The 25844-nt window shown below is 35.2% G+C and overlaps 3 protein-coding genes across 3 annotated transcripts; all 3 read right to left on the reverse strand.

Moving 5' to 3' along the window:
- Positions 1-2105: 2105 nt before the first annotated feature.
- LOC149531346 (putative F-box protein At2g36090) lies at positions 2106-3375 on the reverse strand. Its single transcript, XM_089811028.1, has one exon. It carries the CDS (start codon positions 3283-3285, stop codon positions 2197-2199), a length of 1089 nt encoding a protein of 362 aa, XP_089667154.1. The 5' UTR covers positions 3286-3375; the 3' UTR covers positions 2106-2196.
- A 6133-nt stretch (positions 3376-9508) lies between these two features.
- Positions 9509-10324, reverse strand: LOC149531347 (uncharacterized). Its single transcript, XM_089808325.1, has one exon. The coding sequence runs from the start codon at positions 10322-10324 to the stop codon at positions 9509-9511; it is 816 nt and encodes a 271-aa protein (XP_089664451.1).
- Positions 10325-21222: 10898 nt separating this feature from the next.
- LOC149531348 (putative F-box protein At2g36090) lies at positions 21223-22248 on the reverse strand. Its single transcript, XM_089808326.1, has one exon. It carries the CDS (start codon positions 22246-22248, stop codon positions 21223-21225), a length of 1026 nt encoding a protein of 341 aa, XP_089664452.1.
- Between the last annotated feature and the right edge of the window lie 3596 nt (positions 22249-25844).

A 25844-nucleotide genomic window follows, 5' to 3' on the forward strand; every position in this document is an offset into this window, starting at 1 on the left:
GACAAACACAAACGGTCACACTATTATATCATATGTTGCATCCCATGCCATACAAGAAAGTGAACATGTTTCTAATAAAGCTTGGAGGGAGTGGGAGGCAAATGTAGCTAATACAAAATGTGTTTCATGAATTTTCGAAGAAAGAAAAAGTAAATCTATCTACAAAGCAGACAAATCATTTTATTGTGACAATTCCAAACAAGATTTGAACTAACAAAGTTTTTACAACATAAACTTTCTTAACCCATGTCCCCATGCAGTTGCTTAAAGGAAAATTCTACTTATTTTAGTGAGAGTGTTCCCATGCAAATATTACCATTATTTCTACTTTATATCATTATGAGAGTGTTACCATGCAAATTTTGCCATTAGCTCCACAATTTCCTCCTAAAAAATATGACCAACAGCTACTAGCCAAAATAAGCTTAATAGTTGCATAGGGACATGCTCTTAGTAAACTAAATGTCTTTTGACAACATGAAATAAAACATATACCAATACCATTGTCTCATAAAATAAAAAAACAATAACAATCAATTGTTATAAATTAATTCTCAAAACTTTGAGCTAAAATTAGAAAAAGAAAATGTTCAAGTTAGAAAATGTGTTTCATGAAATTAGAATTAGTCTAACAAATAGCGTGTACTTGTCGTAAATGTCTTGTAATAGAAATACTTACTGAATATTATTATAATAATTAATCGATATAGTAGATGAAAGATTTAGAAATAAATGTATAATTTTTTTATTACTATTAATTATGTAGTATATAATATTTTAGTATTACTCACAAGGTGTATATAAATGTTAAGTTGAAAAATAATAGATGAAAATTGAGCAAAATATATATGATTACTAAATAGAGGCATATTTCAAAATCAAAATCATGTATGTCTGGTGCACTTTAATTTTATTAGGTTAATTTAATTTTGATTATATATTAATTAATTAATCATTCCTTGGATGCACAAATATTAATTAATGAAAAGAGATGAATACAATAGTACATTGCCTAAGACAATTACAATAAAATTCAAATTAGACTTAGACCAATTCTCAAAATTATCAAATACTTTAAATATAAATTCTTACTTCAATTGCAACTCTAAACATCAATTTACATTCTATGAATAATTCTTTATTAAACCTTCCTAAAACTATTTTCCTTTAGAATCTACAAAATCTAAGAATCAAAATCCGTAGGAAAGAAAACTCTGCCATACCCTGTTTCCATTCTCTGGAAACTCAGAAACAGAGTCTTTTCCCAACGCAAGAGAATAAACAGTTGCACGCCGACGTATTAAAATACTTTCTGCATCATTTTAAATCTTCTTATGCACATCTAAACAAAAGCTTACATGCAAATTAGAATTCTGTAAAACCAGGTTTTATAATTGACATACTTCAAGCTTCCTGTTGCAGACCGACTCTACTCTCTTCTACCTTTTCCCCTTCTGCTTTCACTGCAACAAATCTAAAATCATTGAGCATATATTTTCTGCAAACACCCCTAAAAACCTCTTTCATTATATGATGTCAATCATAATGTGATCTCTTAAACTTCTAATCAGAAAATTGCGTATCATAGCAAATTAAGAATATGTAGATCAACAATTATAAATCACAGGTCATTAACATCACAGGATAAATGCAATGTGCTGAATTCCCCTTCTACAGGTATTAATCTGAAACTTGAATTTGCAGGACGTTTTCATAAATTTGAGATGAAAATGGAAGAGAAATCCTATAAAGTGATCATACCAGGTTCCAAGAACTTTTTTATGCGAATGAGTTTTAATGATAACAGATTTTCATAATCTAGAAAAGTATTGTTTTATTTGATTGTGCATGAATTTATACCATTACTGTTTTGGATCGATGATATGAAAATGTTGATGGTATAAAAATCCATATACCTTCAAACTCCCAAACACAAGCAATTCAGTAATTTTTTATATATTTATACAATCCTTGTGAAATTTTACTGTAATTGCTTAATGTTTACAGACTCTACTATTGCTACTTCTAAATCTGACTGCCTCTTTTAACTCTTATCTAGTTCAAAAATGAGTATTGTGCTAATGATAAATTACAAATCAGAAAAGTTCATACAAAAAATAGTTCTGCCTTAAATTCTGTTCAGCTATACAAATCCTCATAATTAATTTTATCAACCATGGGTTGATCTTATAGAGATCAGAGTCCCATGATGGCACCACTCTCTCTGAAAAAATAATAGCAAATTGAGTTAAAAGCAACAATGCCGCTTAGAATACAGAGCGTGTCTAGACGCCATTCACTCCTCATCTTTGCTTCCTTCAACTTTCTCCGCTCACTGAAATACTGCTGATAAGATACCAAAATTTGAGAAGGGTTCTTACTTTTTGTGCAACAAAGAGCTCTGTTGAGGATAAGCAAACTGTTCCTTCCATTAACTTGAGCTCCCATTGCATCTTCCAACTGCATGCTAAGCTGACTCATCTTCAAACTGGAATCCGAAACTCTACACTTCATAACAAGAACACAATGTACAAAGTCGCAAGGCAATATGTTGTGTGAAGGTAATATGGAGCCAAAGTGCATGACAAAATCCTTATCAGATACCCAATGCCTCTGCCCAGCCAAGGGACTCCAGCTTGAAACATTTGCAGCTTCCCCTGTTTTCCTATTTATCACAATCCAGCTTAACCTAATGTTTTTCATCAATTGTTCCCAAATCTTATCATCTCTCTCCAACTTGCCAAGAGATTCTATAACTGTTGGCAACCCATCTTCAACACCATCAGAAAACTCAACGAGCTCCATTCTGAAAGGGCAGTTAGAAAACCAGCCCTCAAAGTCATGAGAGCAGGGGATGCCACAAACAACTTTGGAAAAGATGGGCTTATTCTTGTATGCCACATCCACAACTGATACAAAATCACAAGGAACAGAATCAGTCAAGTTTGGCAGTGAATTCCTGTGGGTGCTTTCATAAGCAATCAGGGGAAAGCAATTTGCATAAAAGTTTCTGAACCCACCCAATGAAGAAGTAACGAGTTGCTTTAAATCTGTGTCCATTGTGGAGGGCCAGAGATTCGAACACACCTCTTCCCATATCTTCTCCTCTCTTGTAATGCCCCAAAACTCTGAAGAAACACATCCTGCATTTGCAAGTGTTGTGCCATCCACATGACCTAAGATCTGGCTGATAAGATCACCATTCAAAGACTTCATGCCCATATCAATTTTAGCAAATTGGGTTACAGTAATTATCTTCAAATCCAAATGGTTTGAACAGGGCATGAATTGGGCTAACTCTATGCTATATATAATTCTCTTCTAAATCAAATGAATTCAGATGAGCCGTCAGGTTTTTTAGGTGTTGGTGATTCATGGATCATGACATAGCTTTGTTGTTGTCGAAATGCCGTGTGCCTCAAGTTGCATCAAACAGGCCGTTGACGTCAGCGGATAGAGATGAACAGAAGCTTCCAATGCCGGATCACAGCGGGGATAAGATTTTTAGTATTTTAATTCGGCCGGCAATCGACTGAACTCCACGTGTCTAATTTAACATTATCCTCTTATCCAAGCCACACCAGCTATTGGAAGCACGTCGCTTTTTGTGTCTGTCAAAAAACAACCAAAACCGAAGAATCTGTACAGCACAAAATCAACTTGCATGCAATTTCACTCGTATTTTAATCCCAAATCAATCCCTCTCATATACAGATAAGAACACCTGCGGCTAAATGTATATTATAATAATAATAATAAATAAATAATATTCTTTTCCTTAATTGCATAGAGCTGTCAATGTATTATTGATTTTTTAAAAATTATATTAATAAAATAGTTTAATAATAGTTATTTAGTATTCTATCCTTGGTGAAGTTGAATGGTTCTAAATCAGTCTATTAAAGAACAAATGAAAGATATTATTATAATAGATGGATCTTTGCCTAAGTGTGGAAGAAATTTCAGTCACAACCCATGGTAATAGTAGTAAAAAATGACATTTTAAATAACTTTTTTAATTAATACAACTTTTTGTTATGATGTGTTGATGTTCTATATTTATTTTGAATTAAAAACAACCAAAACTAGGGGGCTAGCCCATTAACAATCAAATTGGTCAACAACCAACAGATAACCATCCACCAAAACTACCCCCTACTACTTAATAAAACAAAAACAAGGTTCAGAACCATAATTAAAAGAGTATCAGCATGCCTAACATACATATTGCCTATATTAAAACTAGCAAAGCTACATAAATATATAAACAAAGGCATGACAGTCTTAAACCCCTTCAAGTTCAATAACCAACAGATTAACAACATAAAAACAAAAAAAAAAGAGAGAACCATTAAGTCTTCTTAGCCTCCTTCCTCCCCAGGAGGATGTTAGCCCAGTCTTCCACAAGGAAGTCAAACAACATTTTTGTATCCTCCTTTGGCAGGTCTCCCTCTGAGTCCTTTAGCAAGTTCAGTGTGGTGGCAACAACATGTGTCACTTTGATAGTGAACTTTTTCAGTAGGCACATTCTCTCCTCCAGCGCATGAATTATTTCCCACACCTCACTACCAAACTTCTTCTTGATCTCCATGTTGACCTCTTGCATGTCGCTAAGAAAACCATCCGCCTGCATCATAATAACTTCTTGCACAATTGCAGGGTTAGCATTATCCTTGGAAAAAGCCTTAACGGGGGAGGAAATTGTTATGGGGGAGGGCACTCTATCCACCATATCAGAGAACTGGTCCCTCGTTAAGTCCACACACTCCAGCTCAATGGTTGTCGAAACATGTGACACCTCCTTTCTCTCCTTGAACCCCTCATCCGAGCCAGACCGAGAAGAGTCTGAGATCTCCTCTTCCTCCTCCATTCTCCCTTCCCCAAAAGTCAAAGCCTTCTCTTTCATCCTCCGTTTGGGACAACCCATGTCTTCAGAATTTGTCTCCTCTTGTGAGGCCCCCTCTTTCAGTTTCCTCTAAGCATTAGACTTAGCTAACCTCCCCGACCTCCTCCTCCCCCCTCTCCCCTCCTCCTTTGACTCCATCGATTCCTTCTCTTTCCCTTTGTCCTGTCTCCCTTTTCTTCTCCAAAGGAGTGGGCTTTAAATCCATAGGGGACTTGCTAGGCAAAGGTTGTGGGATAGGGGCTCTGGGGCCCATGATCCTAAGGGGAACTAGTTGGGGTCAAGGGTTGGGATGAGCTAGAATATCAACCTCCACAATCCTAAAGAGGACCAGGGTAAGGTGGAACTAATACAGGCAAAAAAATTAACCCTTGATGTAAAATGGTAAAACTAACCCCTTTTCTCATTTTTTCTTTTACATCAGTAACCATGTCCTCTAAATCATGCAACAGAAAAAATGGAATTAAAAATAAATCATGGTGGCAAAAGTAATTTAGGAGTGCAAAGTGGTAGTAATAACAGACACCATACCTCCCTTCCAGAGTTAGGTACTTCATCAACATCAAACAAACCTCATTCCATGGCTTAGGGTGCTTCTCTTGCATAAAACCACCTCTATGTCGAATAGGTTCCTCCCCATTCAAGAAGAAGTATTGCAAACTCACTTCATAGGCCACCCTTGTCACCTTCTGTCACTTCCTACCCCTCATGGCCAAACTCGTCACCAAAGCAATGACTCCTCAGAGATATGGAATGATATGCCATTTATCGTAACTCTACAGTCCTCCTAGGAATTAACAAATTGCATGGAACAATTTTCATCATGCCCATTAAGCGCCTCCATAAATGGCACAAAACTACCTTCCTTCAGCATATACCACACTAGTGGCTTCCTCGCAGTCTCCTCAATCATGGACGACTCAATGCGCATAAGGTCACCATTTGCAAATTTCCCTAAACCTCTCTTCTTCTTCAGAACCCATAAACATTTGCGAAGAATAACTCCACACTTAAGCTGAAAATCCCTTAGGCAACAATAATGTCCATTATTATTAGTAATTATATTAGCATTCTTAGTAGAAATTAATGTCACGTGTCGAATGCCTCTATCTTCCTCCCAATCTCTTCCATCATTTCCAATACACACTAACCATTTAAAATTTGAACCTTTTTTCTACCTAGCATATGAGCACACGCATAGAAAAATCATTAAAAAACCTTTCTTCTCAAACTTCAAAAATCTTTCTTTTTTGGGCCATCCAAATTTATTATTACCATTACCATTTCCTTCACTCCTAGCCATCTATCCTTCTTGGCTTTGTCCTTTCTGCCAACTCAGTAGCATAATACACAATTTTAAAATATCTCTCTAGCTAGGATTCATCATTCTTTATTTCTCAACTCACTAAATCTCTTACCAAATTTGGCAAGGCATTTAATTCCCTCCAACATCTTAGTCCTTTCACCTTTAGGCCTAACACTGCCAAACCATCTGCCACACTATTTCCCTCTTGAAATATATGATTCAAATCAAACCTATTAAAATTGGCTAATAGGTGTCTGTTGTCTTCTATCACACATTTTATGGCCCATCTTTCTCTCATATTGCCTTTAATAGTTTCTATGATGATTCTGGAATCACCTTCAATTTCCACATTTCTCCATCCCATGCTCATCACCAATTTTAAACCCTAATACAGAGCCATCACCTCCGTGGTATTGTTAGAAACTTTCCCTAGCTGTCCGAAATATGCCAATAACATCCTTCCCTTGTTATCCCTGACCATTCCTCCTCCCACCAAGCCTTCCTTCCTAGCAGCACCATCAAAATTAAGCTTTACCCAATTTGCAGGTGGAGGTTCCCATCTAGTCCTTTTCCTAGCCAACAGGTTGGAGTTATCAATCTCCATTATACCCTCCTCTAGTTTTTGGCCCCTAGCCACTCTAACCTCCAACACTTCCAAGGGGAATGCTGGTTTTCTCCACTTGCAGCAACTCATATTCTCAACCATAAGTTTATATATCTTTTCCACCACAACTTCCTCTTCTCTCTCTTCATTCCTTAACACCCTATTATTTCTCTCCTTCCAGATACCCCAACATACATGGGAAGGGATAACCTTCCATAACCTAACGAGGAGGAGGTGAGTAAAGGGGTCTTGCCAATTCTCCACAAATTGGACCAGATCCTTATTAAACACTCAGTCCACCTCCAAATTCTGTAAAAGCCTCCCCCAAACATTAGAAGCATACCTACAGTGCAAGAACACGTGGGGAATATTCTCTTCCTCCATCTTACACAAGTAGCATCTATTTGATAATTGGAAACCTCATTTCACAAGGTTGTCTATAGTGAGTATTTTCCCATGGATAGTGGTCCACTAGAATATATTAATCTTAGGTATTAGATAATTAAACCATATATTCCCCTAATGTTTGGGTTCCAAAATTTTATAAAACATTAATTTATAGGCAGACTTAAAAGAAAACTCCCCAATCAAAGTGGCCTTCCAAATGAATTCATCGTTTTGATCGCTTCCCGGGATCTTGTACCCTTCTAGTAGAATATTTAGCTCTTCTATCAGGTCCCCTCCAACAAAAGCATTCTATTCTAGCTCGACCTTCTTCCACTTCCTCCACGAGAAAATAAAATAAGCTACCATTCCTCCCCCCACTCTTAAAGGTGGTTTCAAAGAGGCCCAAACTTTGTTTTTGTTAACGGTTTATTTGTAAGGCACATATCCTCCTAGAAGTTAATCTAATTTCCATTTCCCACCAGCCACCTTATACCTTCTTTCAAAAGGGTTATGTTCTTCACAATATCTCCCCAGATCTTGGATCCTTTAGGGAGATCATTTCTCTAGGTGTAGTGAGAGAACATCAGATTCCCAAGATACTTAGCCTTCATAATATTGCACCAATTGGATTCCTCCTTCATCAGGTTCCACCCCATCTTGGTGAGAAGCACATTATTCAAATTAGCTATCTTCCTCACTCCCAAACCTCCTCTACTTCTTGGTTTACAAACCATATCCCAATTAACCAAACTTATCCTTACCTTCTCACTTCCTCCCGACCAGAGGAAATTAAATTGTATTTTCTCCAATTTATCGGCCATACTCTGAGTAATTTTGAATAGTGACAGGAAGTACATAGGTAACCCCTGGAGGGAGGAAATCAGAAGTTGAAGCTTTCCCGCACTGCTCAGAGTTTTACCTTTCCATCCAATCAACTTTTTTTCTCCATCCTTTCCAGAATGCAATTCCAAAAGTTGTTACTTACATACTCCATAGTCAAGGGGAGGCCCATATACGTGCCAAGTAACTCTACAGTATTACACACTAAAATATTTACAATCCTATGCTGTATATCAAGTGGGGACACTTTACTTTTATCCAAATTAATTTTTTGTCCCGCATTAGCCACATATATCTCCAGCACTAACTTCCAAGCTTTGGCTTCTCCCACCGAGGACTCCCCACTTAGGAAGGTGTCGTCCATAAATTGTTGTATCACATCGAGTGGAAGCATGGATGTAGGTCTAATGCCTTTAATCACCCCCCTTTCCATCTTTCTCAAGAACGCCCTACCCAGAACTTCAACAACCATGATAAAAAAATAGGGAGAGATAGGGTCACCTTGTCTTAGTCCCCTTTCCCTGCCAAAATTCCCCCAAGACAAACCATTCACCATCACCGAGTAGTTGACAATTTCCACCATCGATTTCACCATCCTTATAATTTTTTGACTAAAACCAATTTTGCCCATAACTTCATACAGGAAAAACCAATTAATCCTATCATAAGATTTAGAGATGTCGAGTTTGAGAGCCATACCTGGATTACCACTTTTCTCCATTGAGTGCAAAACTTCATGAGTAGTTATGGCAACATCAAGGATTTGATGACCCTAAGCATCGATTTTAATTTGTTCACCAAGATTTTTGAGAAAATCTTATAAGTAGTGTTGCAGAGGCTGATCAGCCTAAAGTCAGATAGCACCTCTGTGTCTTTAACCTTCAAGATTAGGGCAATAAACATTTTATTAAGCTATTTGAGAAGTTTCCCAGTTTTGAAGAATTATGAGCTGCCCAAAGGAATCCAGTTTAATAACATCCCAAAAGTGTTAGAAGAACACTAGGCGGGGGGAATTGTTTGGTCCTAAGGACTTATAGGCTTTCATAGAGAAGACAGCTCTACAAACTTCCTCCTTAGTGACCATTCATGCAAGTTCCTCATTTTCTTCACCCGAGATCACCATGGGCATGCAATTAATCGGCCATCACCTACCCTCTTCCCTAATATTTCTCTGCTCTTCCAAATAAGAGTTCTTGAAATAAATAGTTGTCCAGTTTCCTATTTCTTCAATTTTTGTAAGCTTCACATTATTTTCATCTTCGACATTATCAATAGTATTCCTCCTTTTATGAATTAAGGCCGATCTATGAAAAAATGCAGTATTCCTATCTCCCACCTTGATCCATAATACCCTGGATCTCTACTTCCAGAAGGTCTCCTCTTTGATCATCATATCTTTCCAGACCTTTCTACATTTGTCCTCTTTATGAAACACATTTTTCATGGCGAGGCCCTCCCCCATTGCTTTCTAAAGCTCTTCTAACTTTTCTTCCACCTCTGCCTTAGTCTTAAATATATCACCAAAATATCTCTTCTTCCAGGGCTGCACATTCTTTCTAACATTCTCTAGCTTAGTAGAAAGTCTATACATAGCAGTCCCTTCCACACAAATCCCCCACCACTCCACCAGCCTAATGCTAAAATTAGGATGGGATTGCCACATAATTTCATATCTAAAAGGTCTTGGGCCCCCTTGGGACTTTTCTTTCCAATTAAAAAAGATGGGAGCGTGATCTGAGATAGTCCTAGGTAATCCTACAAGAGAGGAGGAAGTTAGGCCCTCCCAACCAGTCGAAACCAAAAGTCTATTAAGTTTGACTTGGATAAGGTCAGCTCCCTTCCTATTGTTCGACCATGTGAACTTCACTCCATGCATCTTCATATCCATTAAATCATTTTTATTAATGAATTCAGCCAAATCCTTCATACTGTCATTAAAATCTACCATTCCTCCAACCTTCTCTGAAGGGTACAAAGGTGAGTTGAAATCTTCCATACAAAAAGTATTTTTATTTCGAGAGAGAAAAACAGACAGCTCCTCCCAAAGACAAACTCTTCCTAGCCTAGTATTAGGAGTGTACACATTGATGATATTCCATATCTTATCTCCCTTCTTATGTTCAGTGATAAGATAGCATCTAGAACAATGAAGTAAACTTCCTTTACTAGCACTTGGGTTCCAGAATGTAGCCACACCTCCTAGCACCCCCTCTGCTTTACTATAACAGAAATCAGCTCCTGGCCAAAGATAACTAGCAATACTTTTCAAATTAGACATGGCCATTTTAACTTCTTGGATCAAAAGGATATCAATTCAGATTAGACAGTTGCTGCTTGAGAGAAAACTGCTTTTGAGGGCCATTCAACCCCCTAATATTCCATGATAGAATAATAATTTTCTACCCTTTGTTAGGGACTCCAAGGTGGGTTGCCTACCACATGCCACCTCCCTTGCCATCTGCTTTGTTCTTCTACTCTATTTCCCAAACTTCCCTATATCCATCTTTAACTCCACTACCACCTCAAATTTCTTTGAGATTCTAGTCTGCCTTCTCTGAGTTTTCCACTTCCCTTCCCCATCCTCCAACGAGGCCAAAAAATCCACCCTTTAGGGACATGGAGGATCCTCTTCACTCCAGAAAAGAACTCTAGCCACCTTCCCCCCTTCTGCCAAGTCTTTCACCTTTCCTTTATCTCTCTCCTCCCCGAGCACCTCCTCAATCACCAAATTTCTCAAAGGAGTACATAGGAGCTATTCAATACCTTGCAAAAAGGGTAGGGTCTCTTCTTCTAAGGAAATTTCACCTTTCTCTAACTGACCCGGTCATCCTTCCAGTTCACAAGGCTTCTCAGAGACCATCCTCCTACAGGACCCCCCCTTACTCTGGTGGGGCTCCAAAGCTTTTGTCCTAACCCTCACCATCTCTACTTGAGGGTTAATGTTTTTATCTTCTAGCACCTTCCTAGGTAAAGAAGTCTCTCCCTTCTCTTCCAGCTCTCTATCTCCTTTAACTAGAAGCACATCTCCCTCTTCCTCTACGTCTAGAGGAGCCCCTTCCAGTTGCTTTTCCCTTGCTGTCACCTTCTCTGCTGACTTATTGATCTATTTGCAATCCACAATCAAATGCCCAAATGACTAGCATTTCTAGCAGAATAGCCCCGCATTTCTGTAAATGATGGGTTGCACTTTTTTGGCCCACTTCAAGCTTAGAGTAATAGTCGTAGGTAAGGAAGAACCTATAGCCACATTCATACTAAATCTCGCATACACCAACCTAGATCTCTGTATAGTGACTATATCTGTAGCAACAAAATGTCCAAAGGAATTTCCAATTGACTTCAAGATCCTCTCATCCCAAAACTTGAGTGGGAGTCCCAGAAGCCTGACCTAGATCGGTGCCATCCTGCTCAGCTCTTTCGCCAGATCCAATGCTGGGTGCCACTTAGCCACCACCATGCTATGTTTTCCATATGACGAAGACTTGATCATTATCAATGTCATATCTTCAACAACTTTGAATTTAAAATAGAATAGACCCCCCGCCATGGAAGAAACCATCACACTCCCCTTCAACTTCCATCTCTAACTAACCCACTTCCTGACCATCTCAATCGATGGGCAAAAGGCAAAAAACCTACCAATCAGGCAGAGCTTTAGGTTGGCTGACACACAGTCAACCAAGCTATTTGGAACAAAAATTTCTATCCCCTCATCATCGCTGATCACCTTGGGTGCTTCCAATGGGGAATGAGTTGCCTTCTCTCCAAGGACCACTTCTTTCCATCCTAGAGAAATTGTATGACTCGTTGAATCCTTTTGGCCCACCATTGGTATGACCATTGACACCACTAGCACCCCACCATCAGGGCAAATGACTTCCACATTTTCCTGGGTCACCTTATACACAATCAAGACAAGTTTCAGGTCTAGGCAGGAATCCAAGACCAGGCCCAGCCCCTGGGGGCCAACCTCACACATCAAAATTCAAATACCAATCAAGTGGGAACATGCGAAGAAGTGCAGAGTTGTTTCACATGAATTATCACTTTTTTGTTGTTTCTATATTATTATGCACTAGCATATTTATTGTTTTTTAATTTTTAGTTGTGTAAAATTTTCTTCTTTTAAATTATATTATTTAATTAATTTTTATAATTATTAAGATTATTTGATCACTACCATGTGTTGATGTTCTATATATTCAAAAGATGCACTCACATATTTATCTTTAAAATATATATGTAAATAGATATCATATTGGACATGCTTATTCATCTTGAAATTTGAGTTTACTAACAAGGATGCAGAGTGAACTTCCTCCAAAATGTTAGAAGAGATATTTGAATTTTGCAAATGAATTTGAAAGATAAAAGCTATAAATTGGATTAGAAACTTTCAACTCTATAATAGTTTAACTCAAATCTTCCATAAATATAGCACAAATCGAAGGTACAAGCCTATTTACAAAACTTGGATCCTTATAAAAAGAACATGTTAAAGAACAATTTAAATGAGATTAAAATTTAAGTTGAGAGGTCTAGAAGAAGTCTTTAGAAAAGAAACAAATGCACTTCTTTTGAATATTTAGCATCAAGATTAAACTAGCAAACATACCTTAAGGTGCAATGGGTACGCCGAAGATATATTGAAAGTCAATTGAGAAAAATAAATTTGGTTTTTTTTCATATATTTTGTATAACCAATAAACTAGACAACAAACTACTTAATAAATAATATCAACCCTAACACTAATGTAATGTTAATCCTAATTCTAACCCTGACCTTAAACTTTATTGACAACCCTAATGTTTACATTAACCATAATCGTAATCATAAACCCTATTGAGTACCTTATCCCCAACTCTTAACTCTAATGCAAGTCCCAACCTAAATATTAAATCCTATTTCTTTAAACAAGATATTAATCCAAATTCTAAACCCAAACCTAACCCTAACCATGGAGCTAACCTAAACTCTTATCCTAATCCCAACTCTATATTTTAACTCTAATAAAAATTCTAACCCTAACCTTGAGACCATGATATAAATCCTAACAATTTTAACATTTGTTAGTCATTTGTAATGTGTAAGTACACAAAGATGAGTCTCAATTCCATGAAAGTCCATTTCCCTAAATGAGACTTTTTTAGAAACATACACCCAATTTTTAAGAACCGGGCACCTGTTATGGTTCGGGTGCTTGATCCATATTCAAAAATCGAGCACCCAAACCATATTTTAAAAATTGGGTGCTCGATTTTAAACAAGTTGGGTGCCCGATTCTAAAAATCATAAATCCCATTTTTTTTTGGTTTTTTGTCATTTGTGTTATTTATAGTGACTTTGGAGATGTGAGCCCGATTTTGGATGTCCTACTAACCCCCCAACTGATTTCTCACTCTTCCACTTGTATTTCAATTTGTTTTATATTATTTTATTTCATTATTTTTAGGTTTTTGCTTTACAATTTGGCCAATTTATTGTTTTTGTTCACGATTAATAGTTTTATATCTGTAAAATTCTAGATTTGCATTGTAAATTATTATTTTTGTATGGATTATGATTCAAATTATATATGGATTATGTTTTCTCTCCTCCCTTACTCTCTTCGTCCTCTTTCCCTCTCTCATCTCTTCATCTCTCCTCCTGTGAACTATCTCCTTCTCTCTCTCTCTCTCTCTCTCTCTCTCTCTCTCTCTCTCTCTCTCTCTCTCTCTCTCTCTCTCTCTCTCTCTCATCTCTTCCTCTCTCCTCTCTTTCTATCTCCTCCTTTTTTTGATATTTAGCTGTTCATTTAAATTTTTTTTGTAGATGTTCATTTAAATTAATATTTTAGATATTTGGATTTATTTAATTTATATGTCACATAATTAAAGTTAAAGTGATGGATGATTAGATGCATTAGATGTTTAGATTGTTTAAACGTATGTATCTACATTGATGTTTTAGATTTATTTTAACTAAATAGTAATTGTAAATTTTTTTCTTCTACATATTAAATATTAACCAAAGTTTATGGTTAGGATTTGTATAAACCCTATTCTTGAACATACACTTTACACTTATATATGTTTATGAAATGTTTTTTCAACTCTAAAATATTAACTTATTATCCTATTTCTATCCCTAATTCAACTATAATCCAAATATTAGGTATATATTAGACATTGAATTTAACAATCAAACTCTTACCATAATCTTGAACCATAACTATAATTCACTTTTTGACCTTAACTCTAATTAGAATATTTCACTCTACTTGAACCATAACCCTATTTTATCCTTAAGTCTAGTAAAAATTATGCTTCGACCATAAGATCAATTGAACTATATAACTCTATCCCAATTTAAATCCTAACCATAATCCAATATTAACTAGAGTCATAGTAACACTGACCCTAATATGTACATCCTAATTGAACCCTACCCAATGCATGATCCCAAACCCTTACTTTAATCCTAAAACTAAATTTAAACCTTAAATGCCTAGTTATAATAAGTTAAGTTTCAAACCTTATATTCCTAACCCTACCATAGACATTAAATTCTAAACATAATGTAAATCATATGTTAGCCCATATCCATACCCTAACACTAAATCTAACCAATTTTTATGTTCATACCCTAAAATGTTATTTTTAAAACTCAACCATAACCCCAATCCTCTTACCTTAACCCCTAAAATGCTTCTTTTATACCTCAACCTAAATCCTAACCCCACATTCCTAAACCATAATCTTATGCCTAACTCTTATCATAATTCATATATATTATTCCAAAACCTTTTTAAAAAATACTTCTAATCCTTAGCCTAATCTTGACCCTAATCTAATAATTTGAATCCTAATCGCTACCCTAACCCTAGTCCTTTGTGTAACAATAATTTTAACTATAAGCACAATCGTACTACTGTAAGTCATAACCTTAATAATAAGCCATTCTATAAATTTAATCTCTCTCCTCCTCTTTTTGATATATTCAAGTAGTTAAAGATATATTAGATGTTTATATGGTTTTAAAGATGTATTTATATTGATATTTTAGATTTATTTTTACTAAATAGTAATTGTAAAATTTTATGTTGTACATATTAAACACTAACCAAAGTTTAAGGGTTAGAATTTACTTAAACCATATACTTAAACCTACACTTTATAGTTATGTATGTTTATGAAATGTTTCTTTAACCCTAATATACTAAATCATTAGCATGATTCTATCCTTAATTCAACTATAATTCAAATCCTAGGTATAAATGAACCCTTCAATTTAATAACCAAACTCTAACCATAATCTTGAATCATAACTATAATTCACTTCTCGACCCTAACTCTAACTACAATATTTCCCTTTACTTGTACCTAGTCCTACTCCATCCTTAGGTCTACCAAAAATTGTGCTTCAACCATAAGAACATTGAACTATATAAGTCTATCCTAGTTTGAACCCTAACCATAATCCAATCCTAGAACTAGAGCCACAATAAACCTAATCGTAATATGTACACTCTAACTAAACCCTAACTAATGCATAATCCCAAACCCTTAACCTAATACCAAAACTAACCCTAAACCTTATATGCATAACTATAATAAGTTAAGTTTCAAACCTTAACCCATAAAATGCTTTTTTTAAACCTCAACCTAAACCCCAACCCTATATTTATTAACCATAACCCTAGCCCTAACTCTTATCATAATTGAAATATGTTACCCCAAACCCTTTATTTCAAACACATTTCTAACCATTAGCCAAATCTTGACCCTAATCTAAATATAATTTGAATCACAATCCATGTACAAAACAATAATTTGATAAAACAAAGTTAAACAATGTTTACATGGAACACATCTAAATAAATACATACGACCTTCATCTTTGTCAAATTATTTTTATAGGAGCTATATTAGTTTCGATTTAGCAGAGTTAAAATAAAATATTGCATTTGCATTCCAAGTGAACTCTTGTATTTTTTTTTTTGGGAAAGACCTATTCATTACCTCTAATGCATCAATGAATAAGTTAACTTAATAGATAAATAATAAATGTCATCATCTTTTGTAGGATGGGGAAAGACACATATTAACTATAACTTTTCACTAATAATGTCTTGTGACATGTACAATCGGTAATGATTTTTTACTCTACATGCAAGATCCTATTGTTCTACTTGACCCATTTTTAATATATTTAGTGAAAAAATCAATAGGATTCCCAAGTGTGTTCTACATGACACAATGTCAAAAATAAAAAAGACTATTACCATGGATACATTACTTGAGGAACAACTAGAAGAAAATTCATGACACAGGGGAAGAAATTGGAGGAAAATTTAATATAGACACTTGAATATATTGAATGTAAATTACAACATGAATGCTCTAGGAATGAAGGAACAAAATTATAAATAGTGCAAAAATTGAAGATTTAAGCCTAATCCTTAAATCCTAAATGCTAAAGGGTAAGTGCACCAAGTTGTGGTGCCAAAAGGTGGGTATAAGTGGCCATTTTTTTTTCCTGAAATCAACAATTTTTGAACTTCGACATGAATTTGAAGATAGTTACGCTCAAAATATTAAGATATGACAAAAATAAAAGTAGTAGTCCTTTGAATCTAGTTTCTAAACTATTACTTTTTTTTCAAAATGGTTTAGTTTTAAGTCCTCAGAAAAGGGGACCACAGAAAGTGGTAATATTTTTTCAGAAAAAATATAACATTGTGCAAAGAGTGGCCTCATAAAAATTTAACTTTTTTTTTTTGAAATTCTTTAATCACTCTAGTCAAAAGTTACCTAACATATTTAGTTTATCCAATATTTTTTGGGTAATTTTATAAACATGTATTTCTTTTAATGAATTTTCTAATTGGACACATCCCAAAAATGTGAAATATCTATGTGCTCCCCCTAGAAATGATTGAAAACTAATTTGAAATAAAAACTTCTTTTTTCCAAAGTGTGTAGAATGGAGTCTAGTTTCTTAAAAACTAAGTTGTTGTGAAACTTGATGAATGAGCTAAAATCTACACCCCAATTAGTACATGTTGGTTTTTGAGAGAAAATGGATATACATTCAAAAGAAATTATAGTTGAAAAGCCTGAAATAGTTTAAATTTGAAATAAATTATATGGTTATATAGCTAAAACAGAGATCTACAATATCATGTAACTTGATTTTATCGATGCTCAACCATAAGGAAACTTGAAGGAGAGCACACAAGAAAAATCAATCATTTTTTGTACACTTGCTACAAAACATGTCTCAGACCAATTTAGAGACTCCAAAACTTTGGGTTGGATCTCCAAGGAAAATCCAAAGCTTTAAATAGCACACATGCACTATTTAAAGCATTTTTAAATTCAGGCTTACATAGTGCGCACACACTTTGTAAGCCTGAATTTCAATAGAGAGAGAATGAGAGAGGGTAGAGAGTGAGAGAGAGTAGAGGATGGGGAGAGAGTAGGAGATTGGAGAGGGTGGGATAGGGGGAGAGAGAGAGAGAGAGAAGAGAGAGAAGAGAGATAGAGAGAGAGAGAGAAGGGGATGGGAGAGGGAGAGTGAGAGAGTGAGAAAGAGAGGTAGAGTAGGGGATGGGAGAGTGTGTGATAGGGGGAGAGAGAGAAATATATAGTAAAAGAGAGGAGTGGGAGAGAGATTTAGCTAGAGAAATATGGAGATGAAGATGAAGATAGATACATGATATATATATATATATATATATATATATATATATATATATATATATATATATATATATATATATATATATATATATATATATATATATATATATATATATATATATATATATATATATATATAGCAAGAGAGAGAGAGAGAGGGCGGGGGGGTGGATGGAGGGAGAGAGTAATTATAAATATTTTGAAGAGATTTGGACAGATATTTATAAATTTATAATTATAAAAATTTGAATATATAATAGATTGTTATTATAATTTATTAATATTTAGAGATAGTAAAACTAAAATTTATTTATCAACACTACAATCTCTCCATTTCTACTGTTAAAGTTGATCTTAAATAAATCATTTGATTTTTATCTCTACTGTGAACTTTGCAAAGTCTTTGACATGGGAAATTTGTACCAATTTTTGGGACACATCTTAAGGAGTCACGAACAAGTCTTTGAGCAATTATGCTTAATATTAATCGTACACTTAGTTTGTTGATATTATTTTAAGATGCTCCCTCAAAAATCCTTTTTTTTTGAATTTTGAAGAGGGCCTCTAAAACCTTCTATTGACTATCTAGAGTTTCATTTTATTTAAACATTTGCCTACCTATTTTAACATCTTTTAGATAATTGTAATAGATTTCCACAATCCATGATATTCTATTTGTGCTTCTACCTGAGATTGTGTGTGAGTTTATGAGCATCAACTTTTCAGATCATACTCGATGATCCATCATTAGGATGAGAGGGCTACAAAGGAAAAAAAATAATGACATAATATCATAATAAATAAACAAAAATTATGATACTAATCGTTTAGCTATTTAAGAAGGGATTGAATGGAATAATGATTATACTACATAAACAAAAATGACATAATATACCAACACTCACAAACCTCAATATTGTGCACTTGTATTGCCTAAACTATACAACAAAATTTGATTTTTTTTGGCTTATCTTTGTATGCAAGTTCACACGGTCAAAAATATTTGTTGCTTCTTGTGTATTAATGAAACAACTTATAGAGACCATCAAGTATCAAAGTATAAAAAGCAACCATTTAGCAATCAAAGAGCCTAAAAATGAATGATTATTGGTACATGTGTTATAATTTTTTACCTTCTTTAAAATTATCATTTGGGGTAAAGTGCATGTAGAGTGTGTGGTTATTGAAATAACATGAGTCATAATGTTCTTCTCCAATAAAATGACTATCAACATCAAATATCCTTATAAAGAAGAATATTTAGCTATAATATACATCTTAATTAAATTTAACTTTAAATTAGTTCAAAAAATAATGTATTTCCTTTGAGATTTGCATGATGATTTCACTAATTGTAATCATTGATTAATTTTGCTCTTATTTGTTTGTTAGCAACATAATATTGCATTTTGACCCCCAATCAAGAAAATAGTCATTTTTGCTACTTGTTGAATGGTATCCGCTAAACCATTTTGTGTTGGTTTAACAATTAAATATTATATACTTTTTACCATTATTGGCAGTTTTAATTAAGAATTTGTTTACATTTTTATCTAGTCCAATTTTTGTTAAACAATCACAAAATAATGAACTAAAATTTTGCTTCTAATATTATTTCTATTTGGCAATATAGACCTAACCATTTTCATTAAATGAATACCACTATTTAATCAAGTCTTTTAAAAATTCTACAAATTAGTTATATTTTTAATTTTCTTTTTATCTCAATTTTATATAGACACCTCCCAATTGCATTCACTTAATGTTTCTAAAGCCTTTTCAACAAATTCATCTACATATTTTAATTTTGTTTTCTTTTTGCATTGACAAGATTCCCTCCACATTACATACTAGTGGATCAAGGAACAAATTTGAAATGAAAAGGCAAAAATCAAACGCAATTGATGTGACTTCCTTCATTGTATGCTTCTCTTCCATATATGTACCTAAGTTGGAAAATAATGTCTTTTGGTTCTCATCAACAACTTAGATAATAAGTTGTCTACTTTGAAGTACATTACTAAAACCATTATGTTTTCGAACTGAATTTATTTTGAATGACATAAATTAAACACAATTTTAATTTTTTTGTTCTACATTTTCCCACTTATCTATGATTTACAACCATTTGGCTAAAAGGTAGGAACTCTAACACTACACGTCTCTTGTTTATTATGCAATTCTATAAAGACTATCTATTATATAGAATTGTAAAACATGTATATTTTTGTAAAACATATTATAAAATTTGACTTAAATATTTAGATAATTAGAAATATTGTTGAAAATTATATTACAAAACATTGCTGTTCTAAATCTATATAATATAAATCAGTTGGGGAGATAGGCTGTAGTTAGGAGGGCTGGTGTGGAAAGAGAGATGTGGTTGGGAGTGGCGTGGTTGGTTTAGATCTATATGCTCGTGTGGGTACGTTATGTACATATTTTTGGTGTAATCCTATCCATGTATCCATAATTATACTAAAATAATAGCTCATTTGGTGCGATAATGACAAACCCTCATCGTCAAATTTTCTTGCCATTCATCTCTGCAAGAGATGATTGCCTCCAATTGAGAGAAACCCAACAACCAGAAAGTTGTTTTCGACTTGAACTAGAACGAATTTATACTTGAAGCTTATTGTCATATAGATCTCAACCACGTCGTTTGTCCAGCTAAACCAGATTTTGGGTAAACTAAACAAGCTTCTAGATAAACAAATTTAAGAACATAAGAAGTCAATTGCAGCTTTGAATTTCAAAGCTTCTACTTGAAGATGACTGAACTGAGTATGCAGATTGAAGATATCATGGGAGATCATGTTAATGGGAGAAATAGTCTGCTTATCATAGACAGAGCTCTGTATTACAAGAAGAGTAAGAGGCAGAAAAAGGTTTTGGAATACTGTGAAAAATACTTGAGAGAACGGAGCATGTTAAAGGAAGCAAAGATGAGGAAGGGAGGCCACCTTAACATTCTCTTTACCCCAACTGATATTATTGCATATGCTTCAGTTTGTTATCATTATTTCATTTTCTGATGGGTTGTCTTAAGATTGACACTGCTCTCAGATCAAACATGAAAATTATCCATAAGAAACTCATTAAATATTTCTTAGGTTTTGTGGTCAACATTTTTTACTTCAATCATATAATTTTCAACGGTCAAATAAGTCAATATTAATTTTTATATTGTTTATCTTTGTAAAACTGATAATGAATATATTTGTTTTAGTTTTCAAATTTATATTTGACTGTTGAGTTATTTGATATTCATGAGGAGCCACACCTTACGTAGTGCAATTTCAATAATGGTTAATATGAAAGAAACTGCAGTTAAGATAATTTTGAAGTGGAAAATATAGGGGACCTCACCATGCTTGTAGATTTAGCACATGTACAGAAATCAACTGCACATATAGAGCAATTGACCTCATGTCTCCATGTAATTTTCTATTTTAATCTCTCAAAATATTTAAATTGTTGAAGGCAGAAGGGCTAGAAGATAGCTGCACTCAATCTCAAAACAAGAGACAAAAATGAAACTAATGCAACAAGGCCACTCAGAACAGAAAGGGTATCCAGACAATCTTGACTCCTCATCTTTTCCCTCAGTTTACTCTGTTCTCTCAAGTATTTATGATAAGATTCCAATGTCTGATTGTGGTACGTAGTCCTTGTGCAATCTAGAGCTCTTTGAAGGATACCAAGACCCTCTCTCTGATTAACATGAGCTCCTTTCATGTCTTCCAACACCATCCTCAATTCAGTAACCTTTAAGCTGCTGTCATCACAGTCAGAAAATCTACACTTCATCACCAGCTTGCATAACACAGCTTTGCAAGGCAATATTTGGTGGGCAGGTAATATGGAGCCAAAGCACATTACAAAATCATTATCTGATGGCCAATATCTCCTTGCAGACAAAGGACTCCGGCTTGAAAGATTAGCAATTTGCCCTGTTCTCTGGTTTATAACAATCCAGCTTAACTTAATGTTCTCCATCAAATGTCCACACAACTTACCAGCCTCCTTCCTCTTGCCATTTGCGGGCAGCCAATCTGCAATATTTCGATCGTCATCAACGTTAAGAATGTCAATCCTGAATGGGCAGTTGTCAAAATCTCCACTAGCACAAGTGATTTCCCAAACTACTCTGGAAAAGATGAATTTTCCCTTGTATTGGACATCCATCACTGAGATAAAATCAGATGGGACAGCAGCTATATGGCATAATTTTTTGTCTTTTAATTCAATGCAATTGAAATCGGTGAGAGCTGTTTCACAAGTAACAAATGGGAAACAGTTTGCATAAAAGTTTCTGCACCCACCCAACGAAGAAAAGATGAGATTTTTAACATGTGCATCCTCTAGAGAAGGCCACAGAGAACAGCAAGCTTTTTCCCACATGATCTCCTGCCTTGCAACGGACCAAAACTCTGAAGAAACACATCCCACATTTGCAAGAGTCTTACCATCTGCACGAGCTAAGATGTCTGAAATGACGTCCCTGTTCAATATCATGATGTCTATCCCAATGTTTTGTCAAGAAATATAGATATTGACTGTAAATGGGCAGAAGGAAATAAGGAATTTTTTATTCCATCTAAAGAGACTAAGACCTTCAATCATTAAAAATGTGATTCAGTTCGGCCAAATTGAATTGGACCAACTTGATAACTGCGGGGATTCGACGTGTAGAATGTCCTGTTAAAAGATGGGTTTTTGGATTACGTTTTTGACTGTATTTGGGCAGGCTAAGAACAATCCAAAGACTTTCATCAGTTCTATCACGAGGAGGACGGTAGCATTAAATCCTTTTGAACATCATCGCTTATAAATTTTTGCTTCTTTCCGTAGTCTCAAATTTTGTCAAATGCTATGAAACCATGTTCATGGAAGGTTGTGGAATTCATTTACTACGCCAGATTCTTGACATTCTCGCCTCGGTCCCTCCATTTGACTGTTTGTATTAACTAAAGAATTGGCTATGAATTAATTTAATTTTGAGTCTGATTGTTCCATACAAAAAAATTGGCTATGAATCCATTTCATTTAATTTAATTTTTTAACTTAGAAGCATGATAACTTTTAGTCTGGTCTTTAGTTAACTAACTGCTCTATTCTCTGATTCAACAAATTTTAAATCAACACAAGAATGACATGGTAACAATAAGGAAAATCATATTTAAACAAATGAGAAGTGATAAGCCGAGGATGCTATAAGTCGTTGAATACTTTGTATTTTTTTAGTGGTGAATATTCGTCAATTGGCTATTCCGTCTCTTTGGGAAATCGCAATTTGGCGAATAAAACCTACATATGGGGTCAACCACGTCACCAAGATATTAAATAATTTGGGTCCAAATCCCAAGCTAATCGCTAATTAGTTTACACATAATTGGTCCCAAATCCTAGTCCAATCGCTAATGTAATCTACATTTAGAACGCAATTATTTTAAAATTTTCACCAGCCTTTCCCTAATGTTTTCTTATTGGACAATGTTATTTCGCCATTAAAATAAAATCATTTTTTCCCTCGGGTTGAGTATCGTCTACCATTTTACTGACATGTGTCTCCAACTACCCCTGTTTAGTGAACAAAGGAACCAGATGTAACAACTAGCAAAAAGGACCTAAACAGGAACCCAACTAGAAAAGAAGACCCAAAGAAACTATTGCAATTCCGTGATCATCTTAACTACCTCCTTACCAATCATAGCCGTATCCTAGATGGAGTTAGCGGTTGAAGAAGTAGCAACAATCAAGGCTTTCTTCCTCAAACTTAGTCTTGTCCTCTTGCTAGGACCCTCCAAAGATATGGTTCCTTCATTTGCTCTTTTGCCCAAGCTCGCCACAACAGCACAGATGCTTGAAGTAACCTGCTCCATTTTTGTTCCACTTTCCTTGATAAGCATTTTAAGATTCTACTCATAATCCTTAACTTTTTTTGGGATGTCTCCCATTTGTACCTCCAAGTGTTTGATAATAGCCCGGTCAGCCTCCTGGTTATGTTGCAAAGTTTCCACTTTCTTCTTCAACCCCATTATTTCATTATAAATCCAAGAATCGACTTGGAGGAAAGAATAGGCTTTAAGTTTGGCAGAATGCAGGAAGGAAAGCTTGGTTTCCCTCTCTAGGGAGTCACTCGCGTCTTCAGCAATGGCATGTGGCGGGGACACAACTTTATCAATTTGTTCCTCCCCATCCAACGGCTCCTCCTCTCCAGTCTCCACAAGGTCATGTTGACTAGGGACCTCCTTATCTTGTCCCTCAGTCTCCTTTGCAGGGGTGGAAGCCTTCCCCATGTTTTCCTCCTCACTCATATTGGCTGGATCATCAATTAAATTATCCTTATCTTTATCACCTCCCCTAGACATAGTCTGAGTACCCTCATTATCAGACTTGTTTTGTTCTGAGTTATCCTCAGTTGTTTCTTCCTTTTTCCCTTTCTCATTTTTGCCTTTCGTTCCCAGATAACCTTCCAGGTTAGAGCTAAACTCCCCAACATCCATCCCTTCCTCTTCCTCTAGGACATCCTTATCTGAGCCTTTAGTACTCTTTGCCTCAGAATCCTCTTCAACAATTTTTCTTTGAGAGCTAGAGGGTTTCAGTTTTTCCTTATCCTTCTCTTTAACATTCTCATCAATTTTACATTTTATGGACTGAGAATCCTTATGTTTGCTAGTGGAGGGAGATGAAGCAATGGATTTATTTTTACAAAAACCCTCTATGAGCAATATCAGACCTTCATGTAAGATGGGTCATGACTCTTTATTTCTATGGGTATACAAGCTTTGAAGCAAAGAGAAATGCAAATAGAAAGGAAAGGAAATTCTGTTCTTATACCTAAAATGGTTAAGAAAGACAAAGTGGAATTTGTGCACTCTTTTATTCCTACCATCAAGAATAAAGTACCCACAGATATAGCCAAGCACATCACGCCAAATATCTTTAATCTGTTGCACATCAAAGAAGTCTCCATTCTTCTCCAATTGCTTCTCCTCAACATCCATCTTCGAGAATTTTTTGTAGGCCGCATTCAAAATGCTGGTCTATTTTGAGAATTTAATACCTTCCATGGGGAGCCCAGTAACCTCGGCAATGAATTCCTTAATAAGCTTCACAATGACTCCGTGCAGAGTAACTTTGTCGTCGACCCAATTTTTGAAGAAGGTGGTGGTGACATGGGGTTTGAAACTGTGCAAACGCTCCAAAAAATTGACCACCTTCCCTCTCTAGAGAATCTTCCAAACATCCTGCCTAGCCTTCCAGTCATCACATTTTTTGGGCTCCTGCTTCCTCAGTTCACTCCCCATTTTATAGAGCAAACAAAAAACCAGAGACACCCAGATACCGATAGCAGAGAGGTTGAAATGAGACCAATTTTTTGGAACTTGAAATTGAGGTCGCCTTTTCGATGATATGTGCAGAGAGCACATAACCTTCACATGAATGTACCTCCTCGGGGAAGGTAATCTAACAGTCGTAAGGCCAGTCCCCCAAATCATTAAATTTCTAATCCAAGCAAATCTTTCCCACTTTGGAATGAATAGCATCATAATTAATAATCGCTTTAAGATCCACATGCTTGTTTAATTCATCAAGCCAACTCACCTTATGCCCCGTTTGAACTGCATGATTGGCTATCCAGTTAGTGGCCCCATTGGCTTCTCTATATGTATGGGAAATGACCACTTTTTTAAATTTTTGAAATAAGGTTTTGATTTCCATAACCGTAGCCTCTATAGACCATGAGATAGAATTTTTATTATTTTACCTACATGTTAGTACTATATGATACGGATTTAATTTTGGCTTTATTGGAGTTAAAATCTCTTTTCTAACACTTGTAAAATTCTATTTCTTAAGTATTGCAAAAATGGAAGAAGTCTTACCCAAAATTCCTACCTTATCTCCTGTGAGTTAATAATTCCAACCAAATAGGGAAACTTAGGTGGAGTTGAAGTGTTTGTTCTCTTTTATGATGGAGAAAAATCAGGAATGTTCTTCTTTTAGAGGGAAAATGGAAAATAGAGTTTTCATTCACCCACTCTCTAGTTTTAGAGATTTTTAATTTTGGAGATTGGATTGAAGGAAGGATAGAGGGCTCTTCTCAA

This window comes from Cupressus sempervirens, chromosome 11 (assembly GCF_028749045.1).
Source record: "Cupressus sempervirens isolate cs-2001-9-10 chromosome 11, ASM2874904v1, whole genome shotgun sequence".
NCBI lineage: Eukaryota > Viridiplantae > Streptophyta > Pinopsida > Cupressales > Cupressaceae > Cupressus > Cupressus sempervirens.